General features: G+C 65.9%; 2 protein-coding genes and 1 long non-coding RNA gene across 3 annotated transcripts; 1 reads left to right on the forward strand and 2 right to left on the reverse strand.

The window, feature by feature from the left end:
* Window positions 1-39: 39 nt before the first annotated feature.
* On the reverse strand, window positions 40-5596 carry LOC105854582 (proline-rich protein 2-like). The gene is made up of 3 exons (XM_012734618.1): window positions 5578-5596; window positions 2992-3406; window positions 40-361 (listed from the first exon to the last, which is right to left on the reverse strand). Exons 1-3 carry the CDS (start codon window positions 5594-5596, stop codon window positions 181-183), a joined length of 615 nt encoding a protein of 204 aa, XP_012590072.1. The 3' UTR covers window positions 40-180.
* Window positions 5597-5766: 170 nt separating this feature from the next.
* ARF1 (ADP-ribosylation factor 1) lies at window positions 5767-7734 on the forward strand. The gene is made up of 4 exons (XM_004695393.2): window positions 5767-6013; window positions 6109-6219; window positions 6297-6421; window positions 6502-7734. The coding sequence occupies exons 1-4, from the start codon at window positions 5866-5868 to the stop codon at window positions 6661-6663; spliced, it is 546 nt and encodes a 181-aa protein (XP_004695450.1). The 5' UTR covers window positions 5767-5865; the 3' UTR covers window positions 6664-7734.
* Window positions 7735-8247: 513 nt separating this feature from the next.
* LOC105854588 lies at window positions 8248-9341 on the reverse strand. The gene is made up of 4 exons (XR_001146209.1): window positions 9258-9341; window positions 9036-9121; window positions 8586-8714; window positions 8248-8508 (listed from the first exon to the last, which is right to left on the reverse strand). It is a non-coding gene; the product is annotated as an uncharacterized LOC105854588 (long non-coding RNA).
* Window positions 9342-9355: the final 14 nt, after the last annotated feature.

Consider the following 9355-nt stretch of genomic DNA (forward strand, 5'->3'; position numbering starts at 1 on the left):
CTGCTCCCGCGCGATCGGGCGGGGCCGGAGGTGGACGCCGCCGGGGCGGCCGGGCCGACTCGCGCTCCGTTCCCGTCGCCGAAAGTAAGTTGGCAGAAAGCGCGGCCAGGCCCTGCGGTCCTCGCAGTTCTGGTTTTTGGGGTCACGTGGCCCGGGCCCTTGCACAACCCGCAGGGGCGTTCAGCCTCTGGACGCAGCCGGCTTTTCCCGGTTCCGCTCTGTGGGCTCCAGCAGGGGAGCTGGCCGGAGAGCCAAGGCGCGCTCAGACCGGTCAGCCGAATGTTGCCGGGCGCGCGTTGTCCATCTGCCCTCGAGCCCCGCAGTCAGGCTGACCAGCGCCTTGGGGGCGCTGTGGCCACTGGGGTGTTAGGCCCTGGCCCACCTGGCTCGCAGCACCATTGGCAACACTGGGCTGAGGGTCAGAGGCCCCCCTGGACCTTCCAGCCTTTGTGAGGATGAGAGGGGAGAAGGGGGTCCTTTCTGCTGGGCTGGGTGTTAGGGGTGGCGCAGCCGCGCTGAGGTGGCCTGTGGAGACAGTGGCAGCCCTGGCCCGCGGTGGTCTCGGCCCCCTGCTACCAGCAGTAAGGGGGCTGGGGGTGTGGGGGGCGTTTGCCTCCAGGTCGCTCGTTCTGCAGGTTTGCGTCCCCCGGGCAGGGTTCTGTTGTTAGGAGCCCTTAAAACTGGCCCCTCACCCCCTCCGCCCTTCAGGCTGTGGCTCTGTCTGAATGGGAGTTCAGCTCTCGGTGACACCTAAGCTCCCCGCGCGGAGACCTTATCAGGGGCTCGGTGGGCCCAGCTCCTGCCGCGGCTGGGGCTGGGGAGTGTGAGACGGGGGCTGACCCGCATCACCCTCAGACCCTGGCTTTTGCCCACCGTGGCGAGGGGAGCCGGCAGCTGGGCGGCCAGTAGGGAAAGGGAAGAGGACGGCCCCAGCTGGGGAGAGGCTGGGTGGCCGTCGAGGCGGGGGGCGGCCATGGGGCCGGCGGGCTTCACCGGCAGCGTTTTGTAAAACCTGTCTCCAAAGCGGACTCCTTCACGCGCCCGAGGCCCGGGGTGGCTGCTGCTGCGGGCGCGCACGCCCAGTGATGGCCAGTGCATAGAGACTGGACCTGTGTGGGGCATTTGGGCAGCGTGGTCGAGACGAAGGATGCCGATCTTCGCCCTAAAGGGCGCTGGCCAAAGGACTGGCTGCCGCGGGGTGGTGGGAGCCAGCGCCAGCTTTCAGCCCCTCTGCAGTGCCACAGTGGGAGGGAGACGGGAACGCAGTGGTTCTGGTTCTCTAAGATCTGAACATTTTCAACTCGCGATTTTAATTATTTTGTCGGTTTCACTTAGTCACAAATGGCCACCAAAAGTCTCAAGATGCTGTAACCCACCCTGAAGAGCAGGGTGACAGGGAAGGGGCAATTGGTGCTGATTTCGCCACAGGATCCGGAACCGGAGTTGTTCAGAAAGCCGTGAGCCGCGTTTCTTGTGAAAGTCCTTATTTGCAGAGAAATGCGGTTCCTGGTTGCCTGATCAGAGCTGTGAGTTTCTGTTCAAGACTGCAGTGCCCTTGGCTGATTTTGGTGGTCAGACGTCGCCGAAAATTATTTTCCAACGTGTTTGTGCTCCGTCAGATGCTGTGCGGTCAAACAGCTGAGGGGGGGTCGGTGCGAACCGCTCTGTCGCCAGCTGAAGCCCCAGGCAGACACAGGAAAGTGGGGGGCACTGCCGAGGGCCACACTGCTCGCCGAGCTCCGCCCCGGGCGCCCGGAGCCGGCCGACTCCTCCTTGCCCTTGTTCCCGGCTGATTTTCTCTTGAAAGGTGCATTTGTCTGATGGATCAGTCCTTTTCCTTTTTTTTTTTTATCCCCGAGGACCCTGATAAATGTTCTTTTACAGCTCTTTTCTCCTTGCCCTGGTGGTGGCTTCCTTGGGCACCCCGGGGTGTCCCAGAGAAGGTGGGTGGAGGGCAAGGGAGGTGTGGACAGGGAAGCCTCCCGGGGGTGGGGCTCGGGGCTCTGAGGACCGGCAGCCTTGCCCCCCTGGGGCAGCGCGCGCCAGCCCTGGGGGTGCCTGTGGGTGTGGCAGGAGGGAAGCCTGCAGCTTCCAGAAGGAAAAGCGACAGCTTTTGGACAGGATGGGCCTCGCCGCTGCCCCCCGGCCGAGGCCGCTGGCCGAAGGACACGTCTCTCATCCCAGGGTGGGAGTGACCGTGTGACGAGCTGCAGTCGTGGCCCTGTGCTGCTGCTCCTGCTTCCTTCCAGGAGGCCGCGCTGAGCCTGAACGCGGGGCGGGGTGAGGCGCCGCTCGGCACGGGGCTTGGTCTGGGGTGCTGCGCGCCGAGCCAAGGTCGCGGTCCCCTGCTTGCTCAGCAGGTTCCCCTTGCCGGTGTGTGCGGGCGCCTCGTTAGGCCAAAGCTGGGGGCGCCAGGGGCAGCAGGGTGGCAGGACCAGGCTGTGGCCACCTGTGGTGGGTGCACCTGTCGGGCGGTGTCAGGAATCGCTGGCAGAGAAGAGGTTTGGGGGACGGCAGGCGGAATTGCGGGCGTCTCCAGAATTTGGCTGGGGTGAGCGAGGAAGGGCAGGCTCTCCAGGGGAGGGCTGGATCTAGGTGCGGATCTGGGTGCCAAGAGGCAGTGGGGCCAGGGTCTGGGGGGAGAGGAGGAGCGTCCAGCTCTGATTTGCGGGGACTCGCGGCGGGCATGGGGCTCACCCTGGGGGCCAAGGTCTTTGGGGCCCGCTGTTAGGCTTGTTGCCAGGGCCCCCCCTGGGGCGAGTGGTCGCCCCGTGGAAGAGGGGCTGCGGGCAGAGGCCCCCGGTGGCGCCCCCTCCTCTCAGAAAGCAGCTCTGCCCCTTGGAGAGGGTGGTGGACCGGCTCTGCCTTGCTGTCTCCCCAGATCGTGCCCCAGGGCAGTGTCTTGAGGCTCTCAGGGCCTCGGCCAGCCCCTCCGGGGCGTCTGCACCGCGCCCGGCCACCGTGGCCCTGGGAGCAACCTTTGCTCTTTGCCTGGCCCGGCTCCCAGGGGTGCGGTGAGAGGAGCCGCAGGGCCGCTCCGCCCGAGCGCCGTCACCCGCTGCCCCCCGGACGGGGCGTTTGAAGGCGTTTGACACCGCGCCTGGCCCTGGCCGTGGGGAGGCGCCGGCCTGAGTCCAGGTAGAGGCGGGCTGGGGTGCAGGCGCCGGGGCGGAGCCCCCCGGAGCCTGAGGAGCCCTGGTGCAGCGTCCCCGGCGGTGGCACCCTGCCGGCCGCTCAGTGCCGCTCGGGGGCGGCTTGTGCGCCTGCTCCTGGGCTCCGGGGGGCGGCTGCCCGCTGCGTCCACGCGGCCTGGCGGCCAGAGCGGGACTCCAGGCGGCCGCCCTTGAGGCTGTGTGTTGAGGTCGGCCGCCAGCGGGGTCCCTGGCGAGGGGCCGCGGCGCTGAGCCTCACGCGTCGCCCGGGCACGAGCCGCCCTCCCTGCTGGAAGCCAGCGCCGGGGTCTGAGGCTCCCCCGCCCCCTCCCCGGCCATGCTGCCGGTCACTGCGTGGACGGCAGCTGCTGCCTCACTGGGCCCCGGGGGGCCCTCCGTAGGGCCTGGCCTGCGTCCATCCGCAGCGCCCATCCCGAGGCTGCCCGCCGGGTCCGCACAGGCCTTTCGTCGCCCCGCTCCGCGCTAAGCCCGGCCTTCTGGGGTGCAGCGGTGCTCCCTGGAACTCACCTTTAGCTGGGGCTGAGATAACAGCTTGTTCTTCTGTTGCTCACGTCCCGGGAGGGTTCGCGGCTGGGGTGGGGGGAGGGGTGCGGCGAGTGGCTGAGGGTCACGGTACGTGGCCGTGTGCTCCCAGGGGCACCGCACAGTCTCCCCGAGGCCATGCTGTGGGGGGCTGTCAGCTAGGTACGGTGCGCTGTGCCTGGTGGAACCCGGGCCGCTGGCCCTGGCCGCCTTCCTCCTGCACGCGCGTTTCTGGAGGAAGTCACGAGGGGAAGCCCGAGGTGAGCGGCAGCACGGGCACCGCTGCCCGGCTGGAGGGTGACCGCAGCGGCGCCGCTCTGCCGGCCGAGGGTCCTCTGGGCTGGCGCCGGAGGGCTGCGGCGTGGGGCCTGCCCGGCGGGGCCCTGGCCTGAGCGCTGCCCCTCGGCCGGAGCCCCGCGGAGGCTGAGGCGACGGCTGTTGGCCTGTGCGGTCACTGCTCGCTGACGTCAGCGCGCTTGACGGTAATAAGAAGGCTGCGCCGTCCTGTCCGCAGTCTGGGCCCAGCCCTGCTCGCCCCGGCGGGGCATCTTTCCGGAGGATTCCAGACCGGCAGGTTATCTCTGTCTGCACCTCAGATGGTGGCGGGGCAGAGGCCGCTGCTCTCCGCACTTTCGCTGTGGGCGGGGACGGGCGGGGCCTGGGGCCGGCTGGGGCCAGTCCCTCTGCCTGTCTGTTGCAGGAAGAGAAGTGCCCTGGGCCCCGCCTGGGGGGTGTTTGGCCTCGGGCTGTAAAACTGGCAGGTCCCTCTGGGGCTTCTAGAATTTCTCCCTGTAGTTCCACCTCTGCAGGGGGCGTTTATTGTCACGAGTTCATTGTTGATTCTGAAGTTTGTCGTCTAAGGCTCAGTTTTGTTGGAGCCATTTTGTCTACACAGCAGATTGGTGGAAGGCACAGGGGTTGCCCGGTGCCCACCTGCAGGGCCTCCCACGGGCGCCGGTGTCCCGGACTGGGGCCTTTGGCAGGCGACTCGCGGAGCCCCCGTGTGCTCGCCGGCCCCCGTCGCCTGGGTCCCTGCCTCGTGGCGCGCGAGAGGGTTTTCTTGGCTGTTTCGTCTTTGAAGTTCACAGCTCTTGTTCCTTTTGGCCTCGTCCGCTGGGGAGAGTGACCGTCTAGGCCTCCCTGCGTGAGCCCTGCTTCTGGCCTTCAGCCTCAGCTCAGACGCTGGACCCAGTCCTCTGTGTCTGGCACCCCACAGCCCCAGCTGGACCACCAGTCTGACTGGCTCCGCTTCTTTGAGAACTTGGCGCTCCCCTGGCTGCAGGCTTGTCTCCCTTCACCTGGCCATTGCTGCCTAGGCCTGGTCCCTTCTGTAGACGTGGCGTCAGGAGGGACTGAGCTCACTGTGTCCTGTCCACTCTGTGCTCTGTAAAGCGCCTGATCTCTGCGCGGGGGGCCAACCGCCTGTGGCCCAGGGAGCGCCGTCGTTAAGACGGGTCTCATTTGTTTATTTAAAAATACATCCATTGAAGAGCTGGGCGCAGGCCAGAGGTGCGCGGTGAGAGGACGCCCCAGGAAGAATGGGGAGCAGAGCAGGCAGGTTCCCTGAAATCCACTGCTGAGGGGCAGTGGGGAAACAGGAGGGGTCTGCTGCACCCTGGGGTCACTCCCCGGCCAGGGTTGAACAGAGGCTGTGGTGGTGACAGCCCGAAGCTGACCCCCAGCGAGGCCCAGGGCCTTTTTTAAATGGGGAAGAGGCTCCCTTGGTAGGTGGCCGGGGGCTGCAGGAAATGGCTGGATCCAGCGTCCTCTGCAGGGCGGGAGCTGGGGGTGCCTGCCCGCAGCCTGGCCTCTGCCCCCGGCAGTGGGGCCAGAGTCCAAAGGCCGGCAGCCCGGGTCCCAGCCTCAAGTCAGGAGCACTCACAGGGCTCCACGTCGGCCATGTCCCGGCCTGCCTTCTGGCTTCACTGGCGCTGCACCCGGGCTTGTCTGTGGCCCCCGGGGTGTCCCCTGCAAAGACACTGGTAGCAGTAGCCTCAGGTTCTGGTCAGCTGTCCAGGTGGGCAGGACATTCTCCTTGCTTGGGAGCCAGTTTCACCTGCCCTCCTGCTGTGGGCAGGCCACTGTCCTTCGCTGCTCCCCAGGGGCACAGACGCAGCTCCAGGACTTCCCTGCAGGTTTCTCTGGCCAGTTGCTCCCACTGTCTGCGAGGATGGGGAATATCTTTGCGAACCTCTTCAAAGGCCTTTTTGGCAAAAAAGAAATGCGCATCCTCATGGTGGGCCTGGACGCCGCAGGGAAGACCACCATCCTGTACAAGCTGAAGCTGGGCGAGATCGTGACCACCATCCCCACCATAGGTGAGGGCCGGGGGCCGGGGCGAGATGTGGCCACCATCCCCGCCACGGGTGAGGGCCGGGGGCGCGGGACGTGCACTCACCTGCTGTGCTTCCAGGCTTCAACGTGGAGACCGTGGAGTACAAGAACATCAGCTTCACCGTGTGGGACGTGGGCGGCCAGGACAAGATCCGGCCTCTGTGGCGCCACTACTTCCAGAACACGCAGGGTGGGTGCGGCCGCCCCCCAGGGCCAGGGCGGGGCTGGGGCGCGTCCTGGCGCCGGCTGACGCCCCCTGCTTTGCAGGCCTGATCTTTGTGGTGGACAGTAACGACCGAGAGCGGGTGAATGAGGCCCGCGAGGAGCTCATGCGGATGCTGGCTGAGGACGAGCTGAGGGACGCTGTCCTGCTCGTGTTCGCCAACAAACAGGTGCGTTCTGGGCGGGGTGGGGCGGGGCGGGGCGGCGCGGTGCCCGGCAAGGCCGAGCTCACCGGTGCCCTCCCCATCAGGACCTCCCCAACGCCATGAACGCGGCCGAGATCACGGACAAGCTGGGCCTGCACTCTCTGCGCCACAGGAACTGGTACATTCAGGCCACCTGCGCCACCAGCGGGGACGGGCTCTATGAGGGACTGGACTGGCTGTCCAATCAGCTCCGGAACCAGAAGTGAGCCTGTGCCCCCGCGCCCCTCTCTGCCCTCGCTTTTCTCTCATGTGGCAAACGTGCACCTGTGGTGTGAGTGCCAGAAGCTGTCTCCGGGCTGGCCAGTGCTTCACCATGCTGTACATGTGCAGGCGAGCTGCAGCCGGGTTTTATTTAATGTAAATAGTTTTGTTTCCAACGAGGCAGTTTCTGGTACTCTATGCAATCTTACTCAGCTTTTTTATTGTACAAAAAGAATCAACCCGCCGTTCAGTGCTGAGACGGGATGGCAGGCACTGCGGCTCAGGAGTGCTGGGTCAGGTGCCCGCACGTCCTCGGGGCTCCAGTCTGTGTTGAGGTCCATTTTGGTTTTTAACCCGAACTCAGTGCATTTTTTAAAATAGTTCCAAACACAAGATAAGGAGAACACGCGAACACACAGAGGGAGAGACGTGCCTCGTGGAGATTCTGCAGGAGCGGCCTGCGTGCGGCCCTGTGCCAGTGGGGCTGCGCGACACCCACTCTGCATGGTCACAATTGGGTCCCTGTGATTTGCTGTCTCGGGCCACCCTGTCCCCGTAGCGTCTGTGCTTGTATTTGTGCTTAAACGGCTGCCCAGGAGACTGGCCGGGGGCTGCTGCCAGCTACTCGGACTCACGGGGGGGAGGGGGCCTGGCCTCCCCTTGGGTCCGCGTGGGGCCCTCCGGCCGGAGCACAGCCTGCCTGCCCCTCGGCCTGCCGGGCTGGCTGGGGCTCGGCCGTGGGAGTGCGGGTGGCGGGCAGGCGGACAAGGCCCGCCGGCCACAGCCCCGAGCCCCGGCTACCTGCGCTTTCACTCCCTCCGCCTGCAAGGGTCAGATTTGCCATCGAAAACGACGACCTCTACTTTTTTCTTTTGTATTTTGATAAACACTGAAGAAGCTGGAGCTGTCAAACTTTACTTGGGGAAACCTCAGAAGTGGTTTATTTGGTGTCGTGGAACCTTACTGCTTTCAATACACGATTAGTAATCAACTGTTTTGTATACTTGTCTTCAGTTTTCATTTCGACAAACAAGCACTGTAATTATAGCTGTTAGAATAAAATCTCTTAACTATTTCACCGGCTCTCAGGTGCTTTGGTGCGGCCAGTGTGCAGCCCGCCCGCCGGCCTCACCCGGGCAGGGCGGCCCTGTCTGTCCTGGCGGCACCGCTGCAGACCTTGTAGTGCAGGCACCTGCCCAGGGTGGGGCCTCTGGTCAGCGCCACACAGAGCTGCCTTGGCCAAGGGGGCCCCTGTCCCCAAGGATGCGAGCAGCAGCTTGCAGCCTGGGCTTCATCACGGGTGCCAGCCAGTCCGGCGGTCAGGGGCTGGGCCTGGACACGCCAGGGCTCCCTGGGCCGAGGGCCGTGCTCTGTGGCTCCTGGCACACACCCTTCCGGCGACCGGAGGCGCAGCCCTGCCTCCAGGTGGGCCCACCACGGCCGGGCGCTTGTCTCCCTGCCAGTGGCTGTACTCCAAGTGATGACCAGGTCTCCGGCGAGGGCCAGGTGCCTTTGGGGGGCAGAGGGTGTTCAGGTCTCGCTGGAAGCCCAGCTCAGCTCAGAGTTCCCGTAGTCATTTGTAGCTTGAACCTGACTTAAAAATACGTTTATTTAAGTACAAAGCCAGTTGATAGAAAGAACATGAACGCCAGACAGGGTGCTTGGTCAGCGAGGCCCCTGGGTGGGGGTAGGGCGCAGAGGCCAGTGTGGAGCAGGTTGGGCCGTCCCCTGGGCAGGCCAGCCCTCGCCGGCGCTCCGGGCTCGGGCTCCCCGTGCGGCCTCAGTCACTGTCGTGGTGTCGCCTCCTCTTGCAGCGGGGGGACGGGGGCTCGGGGCCCAGCCCCCCAGGCCTAAGAGACGTCCAGGTGTGAGGGCCGCCCTGCAGCCCGAGTGCAGCAGAGCCAGGCCCACTGGGCAGGGGACCCACCGGGCGGGCGAGGAAGACGGGGGCGAGGCGGCCCGCCCCTTGCGGTGCTCCTTGTCTTTCTTTTTCTCTTTCTTGTGCTTCTTCTTCTTCTTCTTCTTCTCTTTCCTGGTCTTCCTGTGGTTCTCCAGGCTGTTGGGGTTCCAGGACATGCCCGGAACAGGCTTTGCAGGAGCATCTCACCAGGCTGAGGCCCAGGGCTCTGCCAGCCACTGCAGTAGCCACTGACCATGTCGCCGCCGCCACCTCACAGGCCTGGCCCGTGGCCCCAGTGTGGCTCTGTGGGGCCAGCCCACAACCCCTGGTGCTCAGCCGGCCTGCTGCCCCCCCCACGCCCCTCCTCAGCCCAGGGCCATGCACAGGCGCCCTAATCCCACTGGCTCTGCACCCTGGGCTGCTCCAGAAGCTCCCCAAGGATGACGCCGAGCTCCTTACCCTGCCTGGGCCCCTTACCCTGCCTCGGCCTTCTCCTCCGAGCGCGGCTTCTTCCTGACAGAGGTCGGGGAGGCCCCAGGCCGGCTGCTCTCCACGCGGTGGTGCTGCCCAGGGAAGCCCCGGTTTGCGGGCCAGGAGGCTGGGAGGCCCCCCGCCCCCCGCCCCACACCGCGCCCCACTCTCAACGTAGAGAGGCACACAGACCGCACACGTGAGGGACCCCGGGCCACAGGCGGTTACCGTGAACACGGACAGCCCCAGCTTGGCGGCCTCCTTGTCTTCCCGGGACAGCGCCACTCGGCCCGCGGAGCCACTGCGGGGACGCGGGGCCCTCGCTG

This window comes from Condylura cristata, unplaced genomic scaffold (assembly GCF_000260355.1).
Source record: "Condylura cristata isolate star-nosed mole 26May11 unplaced genomic scaffold, ConCri1.0 scaffold00062, whole genome shotgun sequence".
Classification (NCBI taxonomy): domain Eukaryota; kingdom Metazoa; phylum Chordata; class Mammalia; order Eulipotyphla; family Talpidae; genus Condylura; species Condylura cristata.

Bases quoted from the DNA above. Each gene is read 5' to 3' on its own strand.
- ARF1 (XM_004695393.2), top strand. From the start codon at position 5,866: ATGGGGAATATCTTTGCGAACCTCTTCAAAGGCCTTTTTGGCAAAAAA. The intron at 6,014-6,108 runs GTGAGGGCCGGG...CTGTGCTTCCAG, and splicing joins GACCACCATCCCCACCATAG to GCTTCAACGTGGAGACCGTG. The intron at 6,422-6,501 runs GTGCGTTCTGGG...CCTCCCCATCAG, and splicing joins TCGTGTTCGCCAACAAACAG to GACCTCCCCAACGCCATGAA.
- LOC105854582 (XM_012734618.1), bottom strand. The intron at 362-2,991 runs GCAAAGAGCAAA...GGCCTAACACCC, and splicing joins ACCCCTGGGAGCCGGGCCAG to CAGTGGCCACAGCGCCCCCA.